Source organism: Vulpes vulpes, chromosome 7 (assembly GCF_048418805.1).
Source record: "Vulpes vulpes isolate BD-2025 chromosome 7, VulVul3, whole genome shotgun sequence".
Lineage (NCBI taxonomy): Eukaryota > Metazoa > Chordata > Mammalia > Carnivora > Canidae > Vulpes > Vulpes vulpes.
Genome location: NC_132786.1, coordinates 92,480,506 through 92,507,389, shown reverse-complemented (window position 1 = coordinate 92,507,389; position 26,884 = coordinate 92,480,506). Strand labels below are relative to the sequence as shown.

At 35.3% G+C, this 26,884-nt stretch overlaps 2 protein-coding genes and 1 non-coding gene across 7 annotated transcripts in view; 1 reads left to right on the top strand and 2 right to left on the bottom strand.

The window, feature by feature from the left end:
- Positions 1–740: 740 nt before the first annotated feature.
- The window catches only part of C7H7orf78 (chromosome 7 C7orf78 homolog), a 38,531-nt gene continuing 12,387 nt past the window's right edge, over positions 741–26,884 (bottom strand). For 2 of the 5 annotated variants that reach the window (XM_072764427.1, XM_072764431.1), the window contains exon 6: positions 25,900–26,128. In XM_072764427.1, coding sequence (XP_072620528.1) covers positions 26,107–26,128 — 22 coding nt within the window. In that variant the 3' untranslated portion in view covers positions 25,900–26,106. Of the gene's footprint in view, positions 4,335–8,364; positions 9,041–25,899; positions 26,129–26,884 lie in introns of those variants that run through there. The other 3 variants (XR_012002688.1, XM_072764428.1, XM_072764429.1) reach the window with 3 other exon arrangements.
- Positions 3,564–3,703, bottom strand: LOC112923948 (U4 spliceosomal RNA). The gene has a single exon (XR_003235797.2). It is a non-coding gene; the product is annotated as a U4 spliceosomal RNA (small nuclear RNA).
- Positions 12,179–12,647, top strand: LOC112923936 (large ribosomal subunit protein eL43-like). Its single transcript, XM_026003859.2, has one exon. The coding sequence runs from the start codon at positions 12,239–12,241 to the stop codon at positions 12,587–12,589; it is 351 nt and encodes a 116-aa protein (XP_025859644.2). The 5' UTR covers positions 12,179–12,238; the 3' UTR covers positions 12,590–12,647.

The following is a 26,884-nucleotide window of genomic DNA, read 5'->3' as shown; positions in this document are numbered from 1 at the left end:
ATAGATTCTAGGGCGCCTGGGTGGCTCACTCGGTTAAGCATCTGCCTTTGGCTAAGATCTTGATCCCAGAGTCAGAGCTGAGGATTGAGCCCCACATCTGGCTCCCTGCTCAGCAGGGAGCCTTCTTCTCCCTCTGCCCCGCCCTCTTTGCTCATCTGCATGCGCTCTCTCTCTTTCAAATAAATAAAATCTTAAAAAAAAAAAAAAAGAAAGAAAGAAAAATACATAGATTCAACATCATTATGACCCTGGCTCCACTGAATTTCAGCATCCTGCATGCTCCCGGTGATCTTGATATGCAGTACATTGCAAAGTGTGTTTTCGCTCACAAGATTGTAGGCTCACTCACAGACTTGTGTCTCACCATTTTCTTCTCTGGCCTTAGGATAACACATGCTGAATTGATGTGGTTGAATAGCTGATTTTGGACTAAATGACTTTTTATTATTTTTTTTTTATCCATTTACAAATACTCTCTTAGTCCAGGTCTGAACAACCAACGTAAGTAGGTCTTTTACCGAGAATCCCAAGGTGTGAAGACTGTGGTTAAATTCAAGATAGGTGTTCTTCTAGAAGGCTAATGCTCAAGGGGAAATGTTGCACAGTTTGATCCTTGAAATAAATAACAATGTTCAAGAATATAATTGATTCATTGTGCAATTAATTGGAATGAGTTGATAAACCAAAAATAAAGACATACTAACAAAAAATTTTGTTTCCAAGTGATCTTCATTCCTCAAGGTGCAGAATCTTAGAGCTCAGAGGATCTTATTTCCATCACTGAATTGTGACCACAAAATTGTGGAAATTAAATATATGCGAAAGACAGGAAGTGTATATATATTTTTTTCCAGGAGAGGGAAAGTCTTTAAAGTTGGTATTTATTTGCTTTCTTTTCTCTATAAATGTATAATGTCATTAAAAATACAATTGTTTTATTGGTAGTCCTGCTGAATAGCAATAACTTTTGTTTGATTTACCAAATGATTTAAGAGTTTAAGTATGGAACCTGGCATCAGAAGAGTTGAGTGTTGTGAGGATTAAAAGCAATAATGTATGCCAAAGCTGTGAGAACACAATCAATAAACACAGTTAATAATTAGCAAGATCCCTTAGCCCCAGTACCTATCAAAGCCATGTGATTATTAAAAGTGAAAAATGCACTCTAGGGAAATTGTATTTAAATTGTTCCTGATTATACTAGACAAACTAGAACTTCAAAAAAAAATTCACCTTTATCTTTTTTTAGTTTCATGTGGATTATACAACTTTCCCTTTCATTAATTAATTTAAAATTACACATAATACTATGATGACATTGTCACGGCTCAGTACCTTGGCGAAGGTTTTATTGGTCTTGAATGATTGCTGTTTTGATAAGTCATTCATTTCTTGTAAAACTACTTACTGCCCCAGGTTGATTCAGCAACTTCCTTTTTAATGTCTTCATTATACATAAATCATCTATTATTTTTATTGTATAGGAAATAGCTAACCCCTGCAAGACTGTTGAGAGCAAACCCCATCATTATTTTAGTTTACATATTAGAGAATGCTTATGACAAAAAGAAAGTTTGAGAGTCTAAAGTCTCATGGAGATTTATGATGTAAAATGATAATTTTTGCTTTAAGTTTATGTTTATGCAGATAGAGATATAAAGATAATTCTGGTTTTAAAATACGATAAGATTGAGGCTAATGTGCTTGAGACTAAAGCAGCTTTTTTTTTTTTGCCTGATTTTTCTAAATGTATCTGTTTATTAATTATCACAATTAGCATTTCATTTAGTTTTGTTTGTGTGTAGCCGTGATTTGGCCAGCCTTGAGAAATAATTTAGATTTTCAAGGACTATGTCAACAACTACTTAGAATATTTAAATGTCAGAGCTGTATGACCATAGAGAATGATGGAAATCAGACATGATCAGATCATCATTTTGTGTGCAGGTACTTACAAAAATAAGGTTAATTAATTCACTTAAACCAAATACCAAGTTGTTTAAAAGAGTTAAAGGCAAGAGGCCTGGGTGGCTCAGCAGTTGAGTGTCTGCCTTTGGCTCTGGTCATGGTCCTGGGATCCTGGGGTCCTGTGATGGAGTCCCACATCCCGGTCCCTGCAGGGAGCCTGCTTCTCCCTCTGCTATATTTCTACCTCTCTCTCAGTGGCTCTCATGAATAAATAAATAAAATCTTTAAGAAAAATAAAATAAAAAATAAAAGTTAAAGGCTTGAAAGACCTGCTTCTCACTGACCATAAATTCTTCCTTCAGCAAATTCTATCCTTGACTTAACATCTCTTTATATGAGTTTAAATTAAGCAATTTGGTATTCCTTTGACTCTAGCTTCCTCTTATCTTGATACTTTGAGGCTTCCCAAAAATCACAGGCTTCTATGGACTACTCAAATTGATTGGAAGGATTTTTGAAGAGTTTGTTGTTTTGTTTTTGTTTGTTTGTTTTTTGTTTGTTTGTTTTTTACATATTTCAGAGAACACTGTTCTGAAGCTGGCAAAGGGGAGCCTCATCACTTCCAGGTCTGCTCAGTCTCTCTCCTGAAGTGACAAAGATTAAAAGTAAGCCATTCCATAATTATCCCCTAGATCCTTGGTGCTCATGCTCCCAGCTGAGGCTCACTGAGGAAAAAAGTGGAAGGCAGTTTGTTTCACCAAAAGAAATTGTGGGACATTGTGATACTTGGGAGACTTCTGAAAAGCAAGAATCATTCTTATTTTTCCCACTATTTTTTAATTTTAATATTTATTGTAAATTTTTCTGATTACAATAGTTACATTTACTGAAGACAATTTTGAAAGTACCAACTACAAATAAGATTCAAATTATCTCTAATCATACAACCCACAGATAGGTTCTGATAACATTTTAAACAAAATTAAGATCATGATATGAAACTCTACCTTTTTAAATTATTATTATTCATGAGAGACACAGAATGAGACTCAGAGACATAGGCAGAGAGAGAAGGAGAAGCAGGCTCTCTGTGGAGACCCCAATTTGGGACTCAATCCCAGGACTCTGGGATCACGCCCTGAGCCATAGGCAGATGCTCAACCACTGAGCCACCCAGGCATCCCAAAAAAGAGTAGTCTTATATGGTTTTTAGAAGAATAAGATGGGGGCATGATATACTTGGAGAATACTTTAGAAGTATCTATCACATTTTTATTTTTTTTTAAAGATTCTATTTATTTATTCATGAGAGACACAGAGAGAGAAAAAGAGAGGCAGAGACACAGGCAGAGGGAGAAGCAGGCTCCATGCAAGGAGCCAGATGTGGGACTCGATCCCAGGATTCCAGGATCACACCCTGAGCCGAAGGTAGACACTCCACCGCTGAGCCACTCAGGTGCCCCATCCATCAAATTTTTAAAAAGAAATATAATTTGATCCATCGGTTTCACTTCTACAAATCAATTCTTTTTTTTTTTTTTTTTTTTTTTTTTTTTTTTTTTTTTTACAAATCAATTCTTCAGAAAGATTGGTATTCATATGCAAAGTTATATATAAAATCCTGTAGGTTTAAATACTATTTGTAAAGCAAAAAGCCTAGAAAGAAAAACTAAAAGTACATTAATGTAAGATTAGTACATCAATATAATGTGTCGGAAGGCAGCAATTTTTCAATTAGCAATAATCACGCCTCGGATAAACTTCATTGGCTATCATACTGCCACTGCGCAAAGCTAGGCAGCAATTTTTAAGTGAGATAAATGTTTATGTACTTTCCTTTAAAAAATAGTGCATGGTAAGTACAAATTGCAAGGTAAAAGCAAAAGGGTTACCATTTTGGTTCATGTATGCATATTTACATGTATGTATATATGTGTATTTATCTGTATACTTATGATAATGATGATGGTTATGTTGATACTAATGATATAGCAAATATATACTGGCCTCCTACCTTGTGCTAAGCCCTATCCTAAGCACTCTACATGAATGGACTCAACTAACCCTCAAAAACTACCCTACCAGCTGGGAATTATTTTTCTCCCTTTTTGAAAGACCACAAACAATTCACCCAAGACACACCGTAGGTGACAGAACTGGAATTGATTTCAATGGTTTGTGTCCAGAATTGCATCTCTTAAACCTTTCATTGAAATTCTCTGAACAGGTCCAGCCTGAAACAGGGTGACAGACCACACAGCCTGGTTAGAGTTGTCAAGCTCTCAGAGTCTCACAGATGCTAGATTCTCCTCTGAGCCATCCAGGAATCTTTGGAGAGCTCTTGGCATTTTTTTTAAAAGACCTGGGCTCCTTTTCTTCTCCAACAATACGTCATTGGAATCTATTTTTGATGTCTTAATTAATACCTGTAGGGAATAAGATGGAAGGTCAATGAATATGATATATTAAGGCCCTATTAGATAAAGAACAGCTTTTGGGGAAAATACTGGCACTTATTTGGTAAGAAGCTTTTTATTGGAGCCACAATGATATCGATTTGAGAATATTAATAATTAAGAAGTGAAAGCAATGAGGAGAAAGGTTCTACATTTGAGTACAGTTGTACAGCACAGCAATTGTGAGCCAGAGATTGGCTTGTTCACATTCTTACAATCACATTAACAATCGATAAAGGCCCACATGCATAACCTGCTGCTTATATTTCTCTTTGTGAAAGTTTTGAGCAGTCAATAGACTACTGCCTCCCCGCCAAAAAAAAAACAAAATCATGAAATGACATTTTTGTCAGGGTTATGTGAAATTATCAAGCACTTATTTTAGGAAAAAAGAGCAGTGATTTCCAAGGCTAATTCAAACCAGATGCAGTTTGAAAGTCAAAGTATGTTCCAATGAGAAAACTGTCTCTTTCAGGGAATTTCAGGGCAATTCAGAATCATTCAACTGTGCAAATACATGCTGCATATTTGGCTTCTGCTGTACAACAAATGTGTTTTTTAAATTTCCTTTCAAAGCAATTCTTTGGCCAGTCATACATATCTATTGCTATGTATTTTAAATTAAATGTAAATGGTATCTCAGAGCCAATAATAATTAAAGTTTACTGGGCACGTTCTATAAATATGCTACTTCCTTGTTATGTGCCTTTTATGCACAATCTATTTTATCCTGTACAACAATGTGCATGTTTTTACATGTATGTGCTCAATATATATTCATCATCACTATTTTACAGATGGAGATGTTGAGGAGGTCACTTATTTGTCAGAGGACACAGTGATTATAAATGGAACATCTGGAAATAAAACCCAGGTAGCTTTGTTTCTTTTTTAATGCAAATTCCAGATTCCTAAATACTATACTCCCGTGCCTTTAAGAGTTACAATCATGCAGTGGGCAGGAAACAGCTTTTAAGTGTCTTTTCACTTTTAATTTTATCATGGAAAACTGACTTTGTGGAACTGTATCCCCTAAACTACTAAGTATTTGACCTATTTATTTGTCTATAAAATTTGACAAACACACAAAACAGCTTTTTATTCTTCTCTTTAAGTGGAACAATGTCTTTCCATGTTTTCTAGAATAAGATAACATGTAAAGCCAAAAAAACTTCCATATTTTTAAATGACTGTGGAGGAACATTCGATTTTTTTCGTTGGTTGAAATACAAAGTAAAAATACTCAAGTGTCAGACACTCCGGGTGGCTCAGCGGTTTAGCGCCGCCTTCAGTTCAGGGACTGATGCTGGAGACCTGGGGTCAAGTCTGACATCAGGCTCCCTGCATGGAGCCTGCTTCTCCCTCTGCCTCTCTGTCTGTCATGAATAAATAAAATAAAAATCTTTTAAAAAAAAATTCAAATGTCAAACTATTTTCCTTTTATTGTAGTAGAACTTTAAACTTTTAAATTTCAATTTCATCATTAAATTTTTAAACTTCTCTTAGCAGATGGGCAGAGCACTTTCTGCAGAAAAGATTCACTTTTATAGTTTCAGCATCCCAAGAGGGAAAGTGGAAAGCTATAAAAATTGAAAACTGTCCTGGTCATCCAAATGACAGAAAAGTCAACCTCCTGATCACCTTTTGAAAGATGTGACCCTTCTCTAAATAATGAGCTTGGTTTACTTGACATGACAAGTAAAGAAGCCATCTAGTTACAGGGTCATATGAGGAAAGCTGCTTGGCACAGACCTCCAGAGCCGTGTTCCTCAGACTTTCCACAGTCTCAGATTTTAGTACTCATTACTTGAAATAATTAAATTGTCACAGACCTTAAAAAATACATGTTACTAATTTTCAACTAGTATTTTTTTAAAGATTTATTTATTCATGATAGACATAGAGAGAGAGGCAGAGACACAGGCAGAGGGAGAAGCAGGCTCTATGGCGGGAGCCCGATGTGGGACTCAATCCCGGGACTCCAGGATCAGGCCCTGGGCCAAAGTCAGGCGCTAAACCGCTGAGCCACCCGGGGATCCCCTCAACTAGTATTTTAGTATAGAAAATTCCCTGAAAACAAATTACTTGGTTTAAACTATGTCAGTAACATTTACAATTTCACTCACTAATCTCTTTTCGGGCAACGTTTTTCTGCAATGTGCTTTGGAAGTTGCAAACAAACAAACCAAAACCAAAACAGAACAAAAAATTTCATTATCTTCCATTGCAAGTTTACTTGATTTTAATAAATATTCATCACTTCCTGGTTTAATCTGGAAATTGTTCAATGAAAGAGAAAGCAAGATCTGTAGACAGGAGGTGCCCCACACAAATTCAGGGAGGAAAAAACTTACTGATGATTACCACACGTAAGAAAAAGTAGCCCACACCTGCCAGTTGTTTTGGAAATGAGAGACATGTCAAGCCATACCTCATCCTGAATGCGGCTGGCCTTTTGGATGGCATCATAAACTCTTCCTAATGTATACAACCATGCAGCTCTAGGAGCTTTATTCACGTCATAAATATTTCAGAAGGCATTATAGAAAAATCATTTTTTAAACCATACAAAGTCCAAATTTATTATGTTTTTAAGAAAAACATTTTATAATAGGGAATCGTAATTTTATACAAGAGTTGGCCTAAGAGGATAGTGAACCCCTATATGCTAACCACTCAATATCAAAAACTATTATCACCTTACCAATTTCCTTTTATCTTTTTCTCACCAACTACTTTCCTGGAGGATTTTAAAGTGACATTGTATCATTTTATTCATAAATATTTTACTATATCTCTAAATGAGAATAGGATTTTTTTTTACCTTTTGTCTTTAAGGAACACATACATTGCATTTTTGCCATTGTTTAAATAAGTATTGCAAGCACATAATAAAGGCCATTATGTAAGAGGATAGTAATTAAGACCATTAGAATATAGCTGAAAGGGAAGAAATATTTTCCCTTTTTTTTTTTTTTTTGCCTTCTCTTACTTTAAGTACTCACCAAGCTTTTCCCTCTTTGCTGTTTCTGTGATTCAATAAGTAAATACATTTTGGAGTCATTATAAGTTTTGGAGCTAGATCAAAAGAAAGGCCAATACATGCAAGAGAAGGCATATTTTCCTTAGCAATCATTGAATATTTTTGTAAGGCTGCAAGATTTCAAGTCATAGAAACAAGTATTTTGCTATGCATTCTTATGTCACATAGAAATAAAATAGTAAATTAGTAACCCAGGTTTTACAATTCATGTGAAACACTTCCTGAGTTCAGTGTTTTCCTTTTTGTCACACAGCTAAAAGAATATACAGGGATAAAAGGAATTAGAACCATTCTCTTTGTGCTATTCTATAGGTCTCCATAATTTCTTTAAATATGAAGATTTATAATTTCTTAATATATTAAATATCTTATAATAGATCTAAATTCTACATAACATTTATGTATTGATACACCAACATTAAAAATATATATATTAGGTAGATGACAGATTTTTAAATTTTTAAAATTTTTGTTGCTATTTCTATTTTATTTATTTTATTTGCCTTGGGATTTTTATCTCAGGTGCACAGAATTTTATCTCAGGTGCACAGAATTGCCTTGGGTCATAGCAAATTTTTATTGTCAACCAGTGTTTTATTTCATGATTCTTCCCATTCATTCCTCCGTCATCAATCCCCTTCCCACACCCATCTGGCCCCCACTCACATGCAGTCCAAGGAACATTCCACATGGTTTGTGGCCACTTGTAAATATGTTTGTCCTTGAAACTAACCAACTAACTTCCTTCCTTACTTCCCTCCTTTCTTCCTTCCTTCCTTCTTTCTTTTATTCTCTTTCTCCTTTCTTTCTTTCTTCTTCTATTCCAGAGACAGCACAAGCAGGAGGGGCAGAAGGAGAGAAAGATTCTCAAGCACACTCAGTACTGAGTCCTGAGCCCTATGGGGGGGGGGGGGGGGGGGCGGGGCGGCTCAATCTCACGACCATGAGATCATAACCTGAGCTGAAACCAAGAGTCAGTTGCTCAAAAGATTGCACCACTTAGGTGCCCCTGAAATTTATTTTTATCATAGTATGCTTTTAATGACATAAATAGTGTCGCATTTTGTTTCTTACTATTTTATTCAATTATGTAGTTTTGAAACCTGGTTACACAGCTGTTTCTTCCATGCTGCCCATTGGCTCTGACACTGTACAGTATTCCTCTCATGCATATCCAGATACCACATTTTACATATATAGGTATCTATTTTGAACTCCTGGGTTGCCTTCAACTCTTTCTACCACAATATTCTTTGAGGGTTATCATTGTTTATGTCTTCTCAGGCATCTGTGAAGAGCATCTCTGGAGGGTAGACTCCAGAGTGAGAGTTTGGGGCACAAAGTATATGCCTACAATTTTACCTAAATATTGCCAGATTGTTTTCTAAACAGCTACATTGTACTATGCCTCTCAATATTATATAAGATTTCTCATTTCCCCACATCTCCATCAGCCTCTGATATTATCTCTCAAAATTTTAGCTAACTTATGACTTTACCATTGTCGAAGAGCAGCAGCAGAGTCACAGTGGTTCAGAGATTAGGTGGGTAAACTCAAAGCTATCCCAATTAGATCCGGATTCCAGCTCTTATCATTGAACGCTTGTGTAACGTTCTGTTCCTGATTCCTTATCTGTAAAATGAGATCATGATAATATCTAGCGCATAAAGTTGCTGTAAGAATCAGGGCACTTTATATTTTAAAAGCACTTAGAATAGTGCTTGGCCATAGTAAGTGCTCAAATATTGGCTGTTCACAAAGTTCCTCCAATGAACAAAAGGCCCCAGTCAATGAGCACGCTTCATATATTTTGTGGCCATTCAAATTACTCCACAGCTTTAAATTATTTTTCTATAATGTTCCTTGACATTATTCTTGTTGAGTCCTTTGTCTTTATATATATTCTTAACATCCTTAGTTATTTGTAGAAACTGAAAAGATTTTTCACACAGTCTACCGCTGATGATTTAATTTTGTATTTGTCATCCTATTTTGAGGGCACATCTTTACTTCAATGTAGTAAAGCTGTCAATTTTTCCTTTTATATTTCATGCTATTTTTGGTATTGTTTAAAAAATCTCTTTCTATCCTGAAATCGCAGACACATTCAATTTTATTATTTATAAAATTTATTAAAATACTTATAAAATTATTTATAATAATTACATTATTTTAATTCTTTGGAATTTATATTTCATTTTATATAATCACATTTTTCTAATCATTTCCTAATCTTTTTGGATTTTCTTATTGAGACAATTAGATTGTCAGATTTTTAGACTTTTGATTTTCAGGTTTTCATGAGCAAGTAATGAGTTTCAATTCTTCCTAGCAATTCATACTTTCTATTTCTTTTTTTTTTTTTTTTTTTTTTTTTGGTCTTCTCGTATTGTCTAAGACTTTCTGTGTTCTGTTGAATAGTAGTGAAATACTTGGTCTATATTTTTTTCCAATCTTAAATGAAATCCTTCTAAAATTTTTTCATTTGATGTGTTATTGCTATAATTTATTATTTTGTCCTTAGAGTAAGAAAATCCCCTTTCTACCTAGTCTTTTAAGAATGTTGAACATGTGGGGATTTTATTTCTTTTTGATCTATTGAAATTATTATTATTTTAAGCAAAACACATTTTTATTTGGTTGGATAAAATTCTATTGATAATATTAATATTGCTGTTCACAAATGAAACTGAACCATAATTTTATTTTCTTAAACTGTCTTTATTGGTATTTGTATGCTATAATAGGCTCATTAAAATACTTTAGCAGGTTTTTTTTTCTGTTTCCTAGACAAACTAGCCTATGTTTGTAGCCTATGCTTACATGTAAAATTCACATGTAAAACTTCTAGATAGAAATGTTTTAAAGCAATGTTATTTATTTAAAATACATTGGTCAATTAAGATTTCTATTTCTTCTTGTGTTAATTTTGACACTTTACATTTTCTAGAAATATATCCATTTGCTTTGAATTTCAAACTTATAGACATTAATTTATTTAAAATATTATCTTTGATTTTTCAAATATTTATGTAACTGCTGGAATCAAGAACTATATATTCCCTAGAGTCCCATCATCTCTCAATCTCTGTATTTGATTCTAAGATTAAAGAACAACAGTGTGGCTAAAATAAATCTAAATACATGTCAAATCAATTTACTATTCTTCAAAAATTAGGCAACCTCGTCCAGTTAGGGCCTAGATATCCTGAAGCTTGTAGACGTTTGGATGGTCTCTATGGTTTATTTTATTTTATTTTATTTTATTCTCAGTCTCTATGGTTTAGATGGTGAGCTCATAACTCCGATTGCTTGGATTCAGATACCAGCTCAGCACTGAGTACAAACTACCTTGTCCAAGTTTCTTATCCCTTCCATACCTAAGTTTTCCCTTCTTGAAAATAGGGACACCTGGGTGGTTCAGCGGTTGAGCATCTGCCTTCAGTTCAGGATGTGATCCCAGGGTTCCAGGTTTGAGTCCTCCATTGGGGTCCTACATGGAGCCTGCTTCTCCTCCCTGCCTGTGTCTCTGCCTTGCTCTCTGTGTCTCTCATGAATAAATAAACAAAAATCTTTAAAAAAATAAAAGAAAATGGAAATGATAATAATAGGGCCTCTCACAAATGATTGTTGTGAGATAAAACTGGAAATGCATATGAAAACATGTACACAGTATATGCCACACACAAAATATTCAAAAGTAATCTGCTTATTTGCAATTTAACCAAATATGAATATACAACTTTGTATTTGACATTTTTTCTTTCATCCAATGTTATTATGAAAAACTTTCCAATAACTCCAAATTTTTCTAAATTATAACTTTTAGTAACTTCTAAAGATTATCAGATATTTTTTTTACCATATATTGGAATTGTGTAGTTTCTACTCCTTTAATTTTGAAGGTGAACCTATTATTGGAATAGGAGTACAAAAAATAAAACCACATGTATATTATATACATACATAAACTATATATATAGTCATATGCAAACACACAACATAAGGGAAAACACAAATGTATCATATATTCAATCATGAAAAGTCTAGGAATAAGAATTTTTTTAAATTCTGAAATACTCTTGACCAAGACATGACCAAATGCCATGATTACATCATGTTCCCTGAACAGTAGATTAAACTTATGTTAAAAGTTAAGTTAGGGCAGCTCCGGTGGCCCAGCAGTTTAGTGCCGCCTTCAGCCCAGGGTGTGATCCTGGAGTCCCGGGATCGAGTCCCACATCTGGCTCCCTGCATGCAGCCTGCTTCTCCCTCTGCCTGTGTCTCTGTCTCTCATGAATAAATAAAATCTTAAAAAAAAAAAAGAAAGTTAATGTTCAACTGATTTTTAATTTTACATGGAAAAATATGTGAGAATTGATAAGAAAATTCTGGAAAAAAATATTTAGTGAAGACCTGTCATAGCAGAAGTTAAAGGGAAAAATAATTATCATGATAAAAGAAGCATGTAACAGATAAATGAATAAATAAGTAGATTAGATAGAAAGCTAAGAAATAAGAATTTATGTATAATAAATATGATATTTTGAATCAATATGGGTTATAGAAAAAAATCATATTGAGAAATATGGCTATCATTTTGGGGAAGGATTCATATTTCTACATCATATGACAACACAAAATATGTTTCACATGGACTAAAAAGATATAAGGAGACAATACAAAACTGCCAAATTATTACAATACAGCATATGTGAATGATATTTAACATCAGGTTAGAAAGGACTTCCTAAGAAGGAAATAAAGGAGGAAAATAAATGATACATTTGCAACCCATGTGAAAGCAAAAATATTCTCCATCTGCAAACTATGAAAAAAATGTGTAGTTCAGCAGACATTGATGCAAATAAAATAAATATGAAATTCTGCTCTTCCACTCTGGGCTCAGAACCGTTTTTTGGCGACATGGCTAACCGTACCAAGAAGAACAGAATCGTAGGTAAATACCGAACCCGTTATGGTGCCTCCCTCAGGAAAATGGTGAAGATGATTGAAATTAGCCAGCATGCCAAGTACACCTGCTCCTTCTGTGGCAAAACCAAGATGAAAAGGCAAACTGTGGGCATCTGGCATTGTGGCTCCTGCATGAAGACGGTAGCTGGTGGCACCTGGACGTACAACAGCACTTCTGCTGTCACAGTAAAGTCTGCCATCCGATGACTAAAGGAGTTGAAAGACCAGTAGAAGCTCCACCATTTGAAACATTGGTAGCCTCTAATAAATGGGTTAATTTATGTAATTAAATTTTTTTAAAAACATGAAATTCCCATAAGATATATTAACAGGTTAAAAATACATAGAAAGGTGCTCAACCTCACTAATAATCACAAATACACAAATTTTCAAGAAATGAGATAAAATTTTCATACATCAGATTGGAAGCAATTTGTTTTTCAATGAAAAAGAAAGATTAACATTCAGTGCTAAGGAATGGGAAAATAGATACTCTTACATTGTTTTAGAGAATGCAATTTTTTTAAAGATTGTATTTATTTATTTGACAGAGAGAGAGCGAGCGAGTGAGAGAGAGAGAGCACAAGCAATAGGAACCACAGGCAGAGATTGGGAGAAGCCGACTCCCTGCTGAGCAGAGAGCCCGATGAGGGGCTGGATCCCAGGTCCGCGATATCATGACCTGAGCTGAAGGTAGCTGTCCAACTGGCTGAGCCACCAAGTGCCCCTAAAGAATATAATTTGTTAATATCTTAACATTTTTTAAAATGTAGAATTCATTTGACCCAGAAATTCCACTTTTAGAAATCTCTCCTACAGAAATAGTGACAAGTACATATAAAGAACAATATGCATACAAATGTGTTTATTGACATATTATTTGAATAGGTGCATTTTAAAACAACTAAAATTATTTAAGTAGAAAATGGCATATTAACACCATGAGGTTATTATTAATTTTAATGAGATAAATCTATGCATACTTACCTGAAAGTTGATCATAATCTATTCATGTAAAAGCAAGCCACATATAAGTGTGCTCTCCATTTAAGTTGAAATGTGTGTGGGTTATATTTGTGTGTGAATAAGAATAGGCATTAATTGAGAATTTTACTCTCTGGCAAGAATTCTTTCAAGCACTTTATATTAACTCATTTAATCGACACACCAGTTCTATCATATCAAATGTCAACACTTGAGAGACAAAACTGAGCAGCCAAGAAACCTGCCAGAGGCTACACAGCTAGAACTGGCTGGGTAGAAAACTGAATCTAGTTGGCTCTAAAGCTTGTGCTCATAAGCACTAACATGGAGAGAGGTGGATGGATGGATGAACAGAGATATCTGTCCATACAGATGGGAAGACAGATAGGTGATGCATGAATATGTCTGTATCAACTCAAATATTTGAAAAGAATATGCATCAAATTTATTAAATGTTGCGACCACTAAACATGGATTTCCATGAGTCAAAAATAGCCATTCACTCCTTAAATAATAAAATGTTCGTCAAAATGGAGAGCAAGAAAGATACGGTTATGTACAAGAACAAGTAAGATATGGTTATCCCCTATAATTTCACAAATAAAAGTAAAAGTTAAAATCATGGCATACTTTCAAAGATTCTAAAACAACATGGAATTTGTTCATGTCCAACAAGTCTGGATTTCCTAGAGGGAAGGATGGGATTTTTGGAAATTCTATATTGTTTACAGCCCCACACACCCAGTGAAAAGACATATATTCTATAGGCGATAAATTACAAATTAAAAGGTAGAGTTTGGGGAGCCTGGGTGGCTCAGAGGTTGAGGGTCTGCATGTGTTTCTAATGAATAAATAAATACAATCTTTAAAAAAAGAAAGACTATTCATTTTCACAGGTCTTAGTACTTAGTGCTATCAATTTAATTAATGCAAATTCAATGGGTATGAAATTGTATTGCATTTGTTCTTTTGTTTTTAAAGATTTTATTTATCTATTCATGAGAGACAGAGACAGAGACAGAGACAGAGACATAGAGGGAGAAGCAGGTTCCCTGCGGGGGTCCCATTTCAGGACTCATCCTGGGATGCCAGGATTATTCCCTGAGCTCAAACACTGAGGCATTCAGGTGCCCCTATATTTTTTTTTAAGATTTTATGTATTTATTTCAGAGAGAGAGAAAAAAATAGAGCAGTAAGGAGGAGTAGAGGGAGAGAGAGAAGCAGACTATCCACTGAAAAGGAAGCCTGATGCAAAGTTTGATCCCAGGACACCAGGATCATGAACTGACCCAAAAGCAGACACTCAACTGATTGAGCCACCCAGGCACCCCAGTATTTGATTTTAATTTCCATTTCTTGGCTAACAGTGAAGTTGAACACATTTTTAAAATATTTTTTGGCTGTCTTAGGTATTCTATAACTTTTATTTTAATATATATTTATCTTTTGTATGGTTTCTTTTTCTTATATTTCTTTAATCATTGTGTATATTAGGAGTATTAATTCGTTTTCTCATATATGAGTTACAAATAATTTGTCCCCGCCTATTGGTGGTTGTGCGTAGATTTTTTTTAAGTGGGCCTTTCCAAATTGACAAAATCCTCTCATATTGTCTTCTAACCATTTTATAGCTTTGCTTTTGCTCTTTAGATATTTAATCTACATATAAAGTACTTTGGCATAGGGCAGCTGTAAAAATATAGCTTTATATATATTGAGTAGCCAATTTCCTCAGTGAAATACCTGTGAAGTCAGAGCTAGAAAATGAGAGATGGATAAGACTTTAAGTATTATTTGGTCCATAGTCCCATATTTCTATTCAGATGACTGTCTCCAAAAAAGAAAACCAAATAATTTACCCTAGCCTAGGGTGATATGATTTTAAGCCTTGAAGGTCGGTCTGAAATTGCATCAGCTGGCTAGACCATCTCTTGCCATGATATTTCCTGCCACATGGGTCTGTATTAAGGAATTTGGCTGGTACTCTTTTCATGTTTAGCTTCCTCTTTTAAATATTTTTGCCCTTAAAAAAATTTTTTTTTGCCCTTGCTTGAAATCATAGGTTTCAAAGCAGTATTCCAGATAGATAGGAATGATTTTCTGCACCCTTTTTCTTTTTAAAATATATATATATTTTCAAAGCTCTAAAAGAGTTTCTTCAATTTTTGGTCTGGCTCAACCCTTCTTCTGAAAATAATAAAGTTTATGATTCTATCTATAAATGTCTACCAGACACAAAGATGTCCAGCCCCCCCCCCCCCCCCCCCCCCCGCCATGAATACAGGACGTTTAATATTTCTATGCTGGTCAAACAGAACATAGGTGGGGAGTACATAGGGGAGGGGGGGAGGGCCCCCTGCCTCTTAGGAGGGGTGGCTTGTGAAGGGGTGTATGTGGGGAGGGGATTCTTCAGAAATAGTCCAAGGAGTCCTCAGCAAAGGGGCCTGGCCTAGGGTATCATGAGCACCCAACATGCCCAGTCCTTGGCCTAAGTTGGGGTTCCCCATAGGGGGTCTGTGGAGTCTCACTTTTTTTTCCAGCTCTTTTTGCTGGAATCCACACTCCCAGCATGATGGGGGACTTGGTCCTAGTGAGGGGTCTGCGGAGCCCCCAGGAAGCAGCCCAGGGTTGGGTCTCGAGCTCAAGGCCCACGACCGGAGGAGATGGAAACCCCTTGGGATGCTGAGGGCAGCACACCTCCTTCCCTTTGTTTTGCAAGCCAGGCTCAAGTAAGAAAACATGTAATTTGATTCCTAAACTACATATATACATCTTTTTTTAAAAGATTTTTTATTTATCTATTTATGAGAGACACAAAGAGAGAAGCAGAGACATAGAGGGAGAAGCAGGCTCCCTGCAGGGCGCCCAATGTGGGCCTTGATCCTAGGACTCCCCAGAGCCAAAGGCAGATGCTCAACCACTGAGTCACCCAGGCATCCCATCTCTCTGCCTATGTCTTTGCCTCTCTGTCTCTCATGAATAAGTAAAAAAACAAAAAACAAACAAAAAAACAGTACAGTATTTTGCTTCAGTAGGAATCTGGAAGGAAATGAATAAGCTCTATATAAAATTTAAATTACTGAGGAAATTTTCCCTGTGAGGGGACAAATATTAAATAAATGCCAGCCTAATGCAGCAAGTGGAGCTAAGAAAACAAGGAACTGTTATAGAATGTGTACTCCTTTTCCTAGGAGATAATTCAGAACTAATACAGCAATGAATAGAGATAAATGTATGGTTTTGAAAACACTATTCAGAAAGTAAATATATATACATATATGTAAATTATATAAGCCTTCAAATAAAGAAAAAAGATTAACTGAATAAGCAAATAACAAGATACGGAACAAGGGAATAATAGAATGTCATTAAATGAATTGGGAGACAAAGACATAATTTACAAAACTGAAAGCTGTTTTTTTTCCCTAAATATCAGTAAGCCAGACATACATTTAAAAAAAATGGTCTGGGGGAAAAAAAAAATGGTCTGGGAAATGGGAATAAAGCACAGAATGAGATAGGTGAAATTACTTATGCTGTAAGTAACAATTTAACAGTGCATTAGAAAACCAAGTTGGACAAATAACATAAAAACGTAGAGTGACAAAATTAGTAAAAGATGGTAAAGCAACTTAAATAAATTAATGGCCACTAAATATATCTTATTACTAGTTGGGAGCTTTCTGTCTTAGAAAGCACCAGACAAGGAGAACTGTATAGATAATTCCTACCACATATTCAAGGAACCATGCTAATTTCTAGTTTATACAAGTTGAACCAAAACATAAGAAAAGAGAAAAAAATGCCAAACTATTGTTATGGCACATTTTATGAGGCCACATTTTATTTCTACTGGCCTTATATTCTCAAGAAGATTTTCGCCTTGAAAAACCAGTATGCAAGGAGTTTTTTCCTAATTCCATTTCTATTTCAATTTTCTATTTGAATGTGAAAGGTCTTCCATTATATTCTGTAATAATGAAAATCAAAATTAATCCCTTATGGTTTCTTGCTATGAAATAAAAGCAATTTACAAACCAAACCTATAATATAGAAATTAAGGAGAACAAAACCATTGATTTTTATTACACTACAAAAAATTAATGTGGACTTTTTTCCCTTATTAATTTTTGATTTATTGTTATTGATGTATAATTAACACAGTGTTATTAATTTCAGGTGTGCAACATAATTGTTTTTTCAAAGGTTAAAGAAATAGTATGTTCCTATAATTACAGAAACCTTTTTTTTTGTATCAATTCTTCCTACTTATTCTACTCATTCTAGAAAACACATTTTTCTGGTCTAAAGGATATGTTAATGACATATAATTATATCATTAACAACACTTTAATTTGCTTAGCAAATGTTTAGCTATTTAATTGATACGGGTTGAAAGAACTGATTTTGAAGTCATCTCTGTGAATCACGTTGTGGTTAATAGTTCAGGCTTTGCAGTTAAGAAACCTGGATTTTATTTCCACTAGTGTCCCCTTAGAAGCTATGTGTCCTTTAGCAAGTTATGTAAATGTTCTTAGCCTCCACACCTCTAAAATGGTAATAATATCTTCAAGAATTTTTGTAAGAATTAAATCAGATAACTAATATAAAGAGAATGTAAAATATTTCATTAATGACTTGTTATACTCTGTTTAATTGATAATAGTTTTCATACCATGAGTTAATAAAGTTTATTATAAAATATATTTTTTACTTTTTCTTTTTTTCAATGTACCTACTGGAAATTTTTGAATTACTTACGTGACTGGTATTTTATTTCTATTGGATGGTGATAATCTAGAGAATATGGCCTATTTACTGTTAACTAAGGCCCAGACTCTGTTAAGATACATGTTAACTGGTATATTTAGCTGTAGTAGGAATATAAATGATTTCTCTCAGGTAGAAAATATAACCTACAGTTTATGAATTTATAGCCCTGAAGGACGGCAAACAGTTTTGTAAATAAGCTAGGAATCTTATTACAACATTTTTAAAAACATGTGCATAAGTATTCAGAATCTTAAAATGATCTTTTAACCAGCTTTGTCATCTTTGTGATGCTCTCATTAAAAATTAGTAAGCCTCTAATGATTTAATAGATGTAGTTTAGAAGAGATCACTCCCATTAACAGTACACATGACAGTCCTTTTAGACTTTCCAAAACTATATATTGATATTTTGATATTTTTTTTTTATATCAAGATGACATGGGGAATTTATTTTGTAGAAAAGCAACATCTAGAGAATGCCACAGACAGCCCTAGTATGTCTAAAGTACTACATATAAAAATGATAATTGCTCATTATGACAACACTGAAGCACTGAAAGATACCAAAATACTTTCTGAATCCAAGGAGTTAAATTATACTCAATATGGTTTTAATGTCCTTGCCTATCTCAAAGTTCAAATATGCTGACATTTGGTAAATCAGATAACCAGAACATTCAATATCTAAGTTTTCTGGTCATACATAGACTTATTCATACTCATCTGGTATAACTCCACAGAAATATTTTAACATAGTTCTCATTATGCTTAAAGTCTTTGAATTAATTTGGCTTTTACAAAAGATCTTTCTTTTTTGAATTAGTTGCAGAATGTTTTTTTTTAATCAAGCTATGACATAATTTAACATTGTTCTAAAAGTCACTTTACAATTCACAAACTTGCAAAAGATATACAACCAGGAGTTTATGGTGTGACCTTTATCCATTGCCTACAAGGATGTGAACACAGTATCATAGAGATTTATGTTAATTAGACTACTTCCCTCATGCATCTTTGAGCAGTTAATCATTAGTGTTCTCAGCAAGCCTTAACGCTAAGCCTGTGTTTGCCTGGCAATGATGAAAAGACGTAGCAATCATTGAAATGCATGCATTTTCCCTAAAAGCTTCATTTTTGACCTCAAGGGATAGTATTTCCATTTCAAGTACAATGTATAAGAATCTTAAGATTTCAACATTCCTGACAGAGGCAAAGCAGTGTAAGTGCATACTATTCCACAAAGATATTAATTTAGAAATCAGTTCATTTCTACCTATTTTAAGGTAGAAGAGAAATGGTACATAGAATATATACATACTCTAGAACTCTTCAACTGCTGTTGGATAACTTCAGCTTCATTGGCTCCTGTGAGTAGGAATCAGTCATCTATGCCTTACGTAGCTCTCAGATTATTGCAGTGAAGTCATTCATTCAATGAAGTTTTAATGGGCATCTACTATATATATCAGCTATTCCACTTAGCACTGGGGCACAGCAGTGAACACTAACAAAATCTGGGGCTTTCCTGTTAGTAGGGGGACCCTAGTAGCTGAAGAAGAGTAAGCGAAGACAGTAGTGGATGAGCTCAGTCAAATAACCAGGAAGAGGGAGCAAAAGACCATGTGAGATATTGAAAGAACTTTGGCTTAAGATGTAAGAGACATTGGAGTGTTTTGAGCAGAAAAAATGACATATTAGGAATTGCATTTTACAAGTCAAACAACTCTACTATTCTGTTTTAAGGGAAGGGTGGGCCTCCAAGAGACCTCCTGACAGGAGGCTATGGCAATAATTCAGGCAAGAGATAATGAAGATTTTGACCACGTATTCACTACACATGGTGCAGAATAGTTGAGGTTATAGTAAATAGTAAAATGTGAAGTAGAAAGCATAAGATTTGTTGATATGTGGTGTAAAATATAGAGAAAGACTCCGTTTTAGTTTTATTTCTTGCCTGAGCAGGTGGGAGAATAGAATTGCTCTTTAATGAGATAGGCAAGACTATAGACTATGGGAGTATAGGGCGGAATAACAGGGCTCAGTTTTGAGCACGGTAAGTTTGGGAGGACTATTAGACGTCATGGGAAGGTGTCTAATAGTCTGGAGTTGAGAAGAGATACCAGGGCTAGGGATATACATTAGGAAGTCTTAGGCATGTGGATGACATTTATTTTATTTTATTTTTTAGAGTTTATTTAAGTTTAAGTTAATTAACATATGGTGTATTATTAGTTTCAAGAGTAGAATTTAGTGATTCATCAGCTGCATATAACACCCAGTGCTCATTACATCAAGTACCGTCCTTAATGCCCATCACTTAGTTATCCCCCCACCCCCCAAGGCATGTGGATGAGATCATCAAGGGCTCATATAGATAGGAAAGAGATTGGGGCCAAGAAATGAGCCCTGGAGCATTCCTGCCTTGCTACTCAAGTCCTGAGTAAATTTACCTATCTGATGTATTTAATCCAGTATCTGCTACATCTGTTTTTCTAAAGAATACATTTTCTTTTCATGGACTATCTATTACAATTCCAGGGAACTTGAATTATGCAGAACATCCTTGGGGAAATGATGTAACTCATTGCCTCATCTTTCCACTTAATGTTGCTTATGTAAACAAAGCTATTAAATCCTTATTTTACTTCATTCTAATTAGTTTCCATAGTGAAATTGTAAAGGAGATAGGATAATTCATTTGATAAAAATGTGAGTGGCATGAAGTTCTTTTCATTTTTTATTTAAAATGAAAATTATCAAATCTTGGTCAGAAACAAAGACATTTCAGGGTTTTTTTCTTTCCCACCAAATTTTTAAGCAAAATTTTAGAAAATGATTTTAATATGCTAAAAGACTGTCCCTTCTGTGCCACCAGAACTATAAATTCTCTGATCATCTCTCTTGATCTTCAAGAAGGACATGTTTTGCCTCAGTTGGAGATCTTCTCTTTTAGTATGTTTGAATGTGTCAAATAAACTTCAAAGATATATTGGGAAAAAACTGAAAAATAAAGATTCAGATTCTGGGACACCTGGGTGGCTCAGGGGTTGAGCATCGGCCTTCAGCTGAGGGTGTGGTCCTAAAGTCCCAGGATCGAGTCCTACATCAGGCTCTCCTTGAGGAGTTTGTTTCTCCCTCTGCCTGTGTCTCCGTCTCTCTCTCTGTGTCTCTCATGAATAAATAAAATTTTAAAAATATTTTTAAAAGTTCATATTTTGATTCAATATGACATAGATATGCAAGGTAAATTTGTATTGTTTCAGCCCATGCCACCTTGCAAATATGAACACAAAGTTTATACATCAAACTTTTGAGTTTTTGTGGAAATAATACTGTTATAGATCATTTTCATCCCAAGATTTCTAAAATAAAACCTACTTCTAGGAACAACTTAACTTTAGAAAAACATCACTGTGCACAAATTAATCTCCATTTTTTTTATAATATCCCACTAGAAAAGTGCCCAATTTATGTGAGATACTTCAATTCTATTTGCTACATTGTTCTCTATTTTTTATGTCAAAATTTTTTATCTTTAACCAACTATAGGTCCCCAAAAGATATAATATTCATACTTTAAAAGAATATATGCTATTTAACAGAAAGTTCTTATTAATATGAAGAATGCTAACAAAATTCACAGTGCCTGTCTTAGAGAAGCTTGGTGGTCAAATTTAGTAAGCATTATTCTTACTTACCTGCATCTTCTTAGCTTAACCTGAGACTAGAGCATCTCTTTAACTTTGAGCATTAATGGAAAGTACAACTTTTATCAGCTTTCCACTCAAAGGTACAAGACCTAACTTTCACAAATCCCAAGTGTGATAACAGCATTCTCATCTATGTTGCAACAAAGCAATTTCAAGTTAGGCAACTTTAGTTTGAAAACCTTATAGTTTTAGAACTTTCTTGTGACTTTAGGAAAGTGTCTATTTCTGTAGAATCCAAAATGATACTGAAATCCATAGATGCTCTCCTAAGGAAATGCACAGAAGATGAATCTCCCTCACTCAGGAGAAATTTCGGGAAGCCCTATGATGTTTCAGTTCATCAGCTATCTAAACAATCAGAAGAGAAATGTGAGACCAGAATTTCCTAAATCAGGTTCTATAAATGAGGGAAGTTTACCTGGTATGTCATTCTCAGGACCAGAAAAACTTGACTGCAAATGCTAGACTTCATCTGTTCCCTCCTCTTATTTTATTATAAGGCTATTCATTTAAAACCAAGCTCATAATGGCATGATAATAAGAGGAAAAGCTGAACATGACAACTATCATAGGAAATGAGAACCATATTGTGTTAGCCATATAAATTTATTTTTGGCTATTTATCAGCAAGTATGCATATGCCATTGCGATCTGAAGCTCATTGTGTTTTGGTTCCTTATGGTGAATAAATGTTGTGAACATTAAGTTCCTAATGAGGACTTCAGTTTCCTAGTTCATAAAATTAGAACCATGATGATGAGGATGATGAGGAGGAGGAGGGGGGAGAAGAGGAGGAGGATACTGAAGTAAACATTGTGGCTTCAGGAGGGAACTGAGTGAAGCCATTGCTATGAGTGATTGTACATTGTAGAGTTTGATTTGTAAAAGATGACTGAACAATGCCAAAGTCAAGGACTCCTAAATATGTCATGTCTCACACAGTTAAAGATCTCCCTTCCTTTAGCAGTAGTAGGGTTGAAGGTCCTAAGAAATATTACAATAGACCATTTTATGTCCAATTTCCAGTGATCTATGTCAATGCTTCACAAATGCGCCTCAACTATTTTCTTCTATTTGCTTATTAAGCAAAGTTTTTTAAGTACCATGCTCCAGGCACTCACCTATAAAATAAAATGAGGCAAGAGCCTGGCTCTGAGGTTGATTATTACCTAGCTGGGGAAAGAGGTAGACATCTAGAAGTGTGCAATAAAAACTATGCTAGAGGTATGCTCTGGGTGGTGTCCCCCCGCCGCCCGGATGGATGAGGGGTATTCATATAAAATAGGTAGGTAAGAAAGGCTGAGGAGGGATGTTCGTAGACAGACTCCCAGGAAATGGCTTGAAGGCATTTGAGGAGTTTGAAAAGAGGGTGCTCCAGGCTTCTCATTTAGGTGAGCAGGATAGGGGCTCAGTGAGGCAAGGAATACAAGTGTTAACAGCAGGTAGAAGTGGGATCTTTCCTGTTGTCTTGAAATGAGGCAAAATCCCAAAGCTGAAAACACAAGGAGAGAAGCTGCTAAAAGACATATTTCCACAGGGTTTTCTAAAAAGTAGATGGGCCAGACCTGTTACTCTCACCCTCTACTCCACCCAAATTCGGTAAGTACATGATTAATACTCTGGAGGCATTTTTTTCTTTAATTAGGCATCATTACCCTTGGAGGGAAGCACTGCAGAGTACCCATCCATTCTGGTTCCTATGAGAAAGGAAAGATGGTGATCCCTGCAAAGCCAATTTTAAAATTCTCAGAATAATCATTATAGAGAATAGAGATGGTGGTTGCCTACAAGAGGAGGAAGCTGGCAGGTGTGGATGTCTTCTTGCTGAGCTGCCGAAAATGCAGAGACCATGGTGGTGTCCCTCAGCAGAAGGTAGTATGGCAGTTCCTGGTGGAGGAGTGGTTTCATCTATATCTCCAACGTTTCAGAGGGTGTGCATTTGATCATAGAGAAGGGTCTAGAGATTAAAAGATGGGTAGCTCACAGTGTCAAGGTGAGGAGAAAGGAAACTATGGGACCATCCACATGCTCACTATTTGGTGGGCTGTATGGAGTGTTCCACGAACACAGTGGAGTCATAAGAAAGCTCAGCTCCAGCTATCTCGTGGGTAGTCCTACCAAGAAGGCTGTCCACATGGGACTTGGGTCTACCTGTGAGAGGCAGTAGGACAGACTGCTGAGGGAGGGAGACTGGACATTAGTCCTCACTAAAGGACTGTGCAGAATGAGATGAACAAAATGGGCAGGACAAAGAGGGATGAACAAAATGGACTTCACAAGCAAGTCACTGTTCGGCCATCTGCCACACAGGCAATGGCCTTGTCTGATTATGGCGATCTTTTCTACCTGATGTTTTGGTCCCTGTTCCCCCTCTTTGCTTCTCCCTCTTCTCCTTTAGGCACCAGCACTTTGGAGATAAAAGGCAGACAAAGAAGCAATGGAGGGTCATGGGAAGAAGATGTAGAGAGAGAAAAAAAGGAGACAATGTTTCTTTTCTTCCTGTGAACCCTGGAGCCCCAGGGCGAACTTTTGTTGAGGAGAGCAGAAGTTTTTAGGTTAAAGTTTTAATTCAGAACAGATGAGGCCTTTTCACTTATTTATTTATGAAATGTAAAGCAATTACAAGAAAACTTCCAGTTTTTAATTTTTCATTAAAGTTTTACCTCTATGAAGCATAGTGTGCCTATATTAAATTATGTTTCTATGAAATATCACAAAGGGAATGCATCTGCATTATTACCACCTGGTCAAGACTTACTACATTTCCAGGACCTGGAAACTCCTCATTGTACTCCTTCCCTTCAAACCAAAGGACACCAACTCTTTGATTCCTTGCACAGACAAGTGTTTTCTTCTATCAAATGGAATAACTATCTGTAATATATATATGTACACACACACACCATATAATAAATATCTATCATATATACACTATATAATAGGTATACTATGTAATATGTATTGTATATAATGTGTCTGTACTCTCTTTTTTTTTCTCATTAGTATATTTGTAAGACTCATACATGTAGTTGCAATTTTCTTTGCCATATGGTAATCCATTGGGTAAATAGATCACACTATATCCATTTTACTACCTATTGGCATTAGGCTTGTTTATAGTTTGAAGATTTTAACAATAATTTTGCTATGAATACTCCTGTACATATCTAATAGTGCATGTGTATATACTGTGTATATGTCTTAGGTAAATATACTAGGAATGAAACGTTGTTTCATATGTTATATACACATTCAACCTTAGAATATACTGCCTAATAGTTTTCCAAGGTATTCATCTCTATCTACTTTCCTCAAGAAGTATAGAGGAGTCTAGTTGCTTCATATTTTTACCAATGCTTCATCTTTTCTTTTTTATTTGAGCTCCTCTGGTAGGTGTACAATGGTATTCCACTGTGTTTCTGACGCATTTTCCTGACAACTCAGAAGATGAGCACATTTTTGTAAGTTTGGTCATTGGATAGTCTCTTCTGTGAAACCCCCATTAATTTTTCTTGAGTTGCTTGTCTATTTCATATTTATTTACATGAGTTCTGTGGCTGGCTTTTCACTCCCAAATTGTGTCTTTTGGTGAATGGAAGTTTAGAGTTTTAATACATAGAAAATTTTTATAAAAATTTTTCTATATGGATACTCCCTTTTTTGGGTCCTGTTTAAGATATCATCTATTTTCCTGAATTTATTTAGAAGTATTATTTTCTTCTCACATTTGAATCTACAATCCACACAAATTGATTTCTTTATGGATGGTAGAGGTAAGAATCATATATGCTTTTTATCCTAGCCTGAGCTTTTTCATGGGTGAATGTGAATTTAAATTACAGAAATGACATGGCTGGTATAAATGAAGTGATTGAAAAGCTGTGGGATCTCCCAAAGATGTTCTCAAACTTAGGAGAGAAAGATCTAACACAGCACACTTGAACGTCATGTTTGAGAAAAATAAAGCCATTTTGCTAGAACTATCACAAGGTTCAATTTGCTAAGTATATCAAATATTTTTTAAAGGAACAAAATAAGAGGAAACTATGATTTCAGATTAAAATATTTTTATTTTGAGAAGCCTGATATTAATTTAGATTTGCTCTCGAAGTTAAGCGAAGATACTTCCCAGTGGGAGCAGCTCGGAAGGGTGAGGTTCTGGAGGAGGCTGGAGGCCCTTAATTCATAATGCTGCAGTCAGCAAGAGTCTGTGATTTTCTGCAATCCATTTAAGTAACTTGGTGATGGACTGCCCTGTCATTTTCTTTGTGACTGGAGCCTGTGTTTGGATATAAGATAGCAATTAGGATGGAACCCCTAATTACTAAGCTCAAGTACAAATCATCTATCTAGGAGAAGCCCCTGCTATTGCTGTGGTGATCACCACTTCGCTGCATAGCAGGATCTTTGCAATTTGAAACAATCACTTTGTAAACTTTGTAAGAATAAGTCTACAACCTATGTCATTCATACCAAGCACTTGCAACATAAAATAATTTTTTTTCCATTTTGTCCAGTTTACTGGACACCGATCTCCTCTTTACATATTCATCTATAGTCTGTTCCTCTCAGATAGCTGTCTACTGACCATTAACTCTCTGGTTCCCCTCATTACATAAGTCCATAAGCAGAGCCTCTCCGTCTCTCCTCTTCCCACCCCCCAGCCCTCTTTTCTTCTCTTTATTTTCAGTCAACTTTTGACTTGACTAGTCCCTAGATACTTTTTTTGTAGATGTAAGATGTAGAGATTTTTTTGTATTGTTTTGTTTTAAGATTTATTTATTTATTCATTCATTCATTCATTCATTCATGAGAGACACACAGAGTGGCAGAGACATAGGCAAAGGGAGAAGCAGGCTCCCTCTGGGGAGCCTGATGCAGGACTCAATCCCAGGATCATGACCCGAGCTGAAGGCAGATGTTCATCCACTGAGCCACCCAGGCACCCCAAGATGTAGAGTTTTTAAATTTTTATTTCTAAAACACCTAGTAATCTAGTAATCACTGTCAGTGCTATGTCCCACGTGTTTTACAA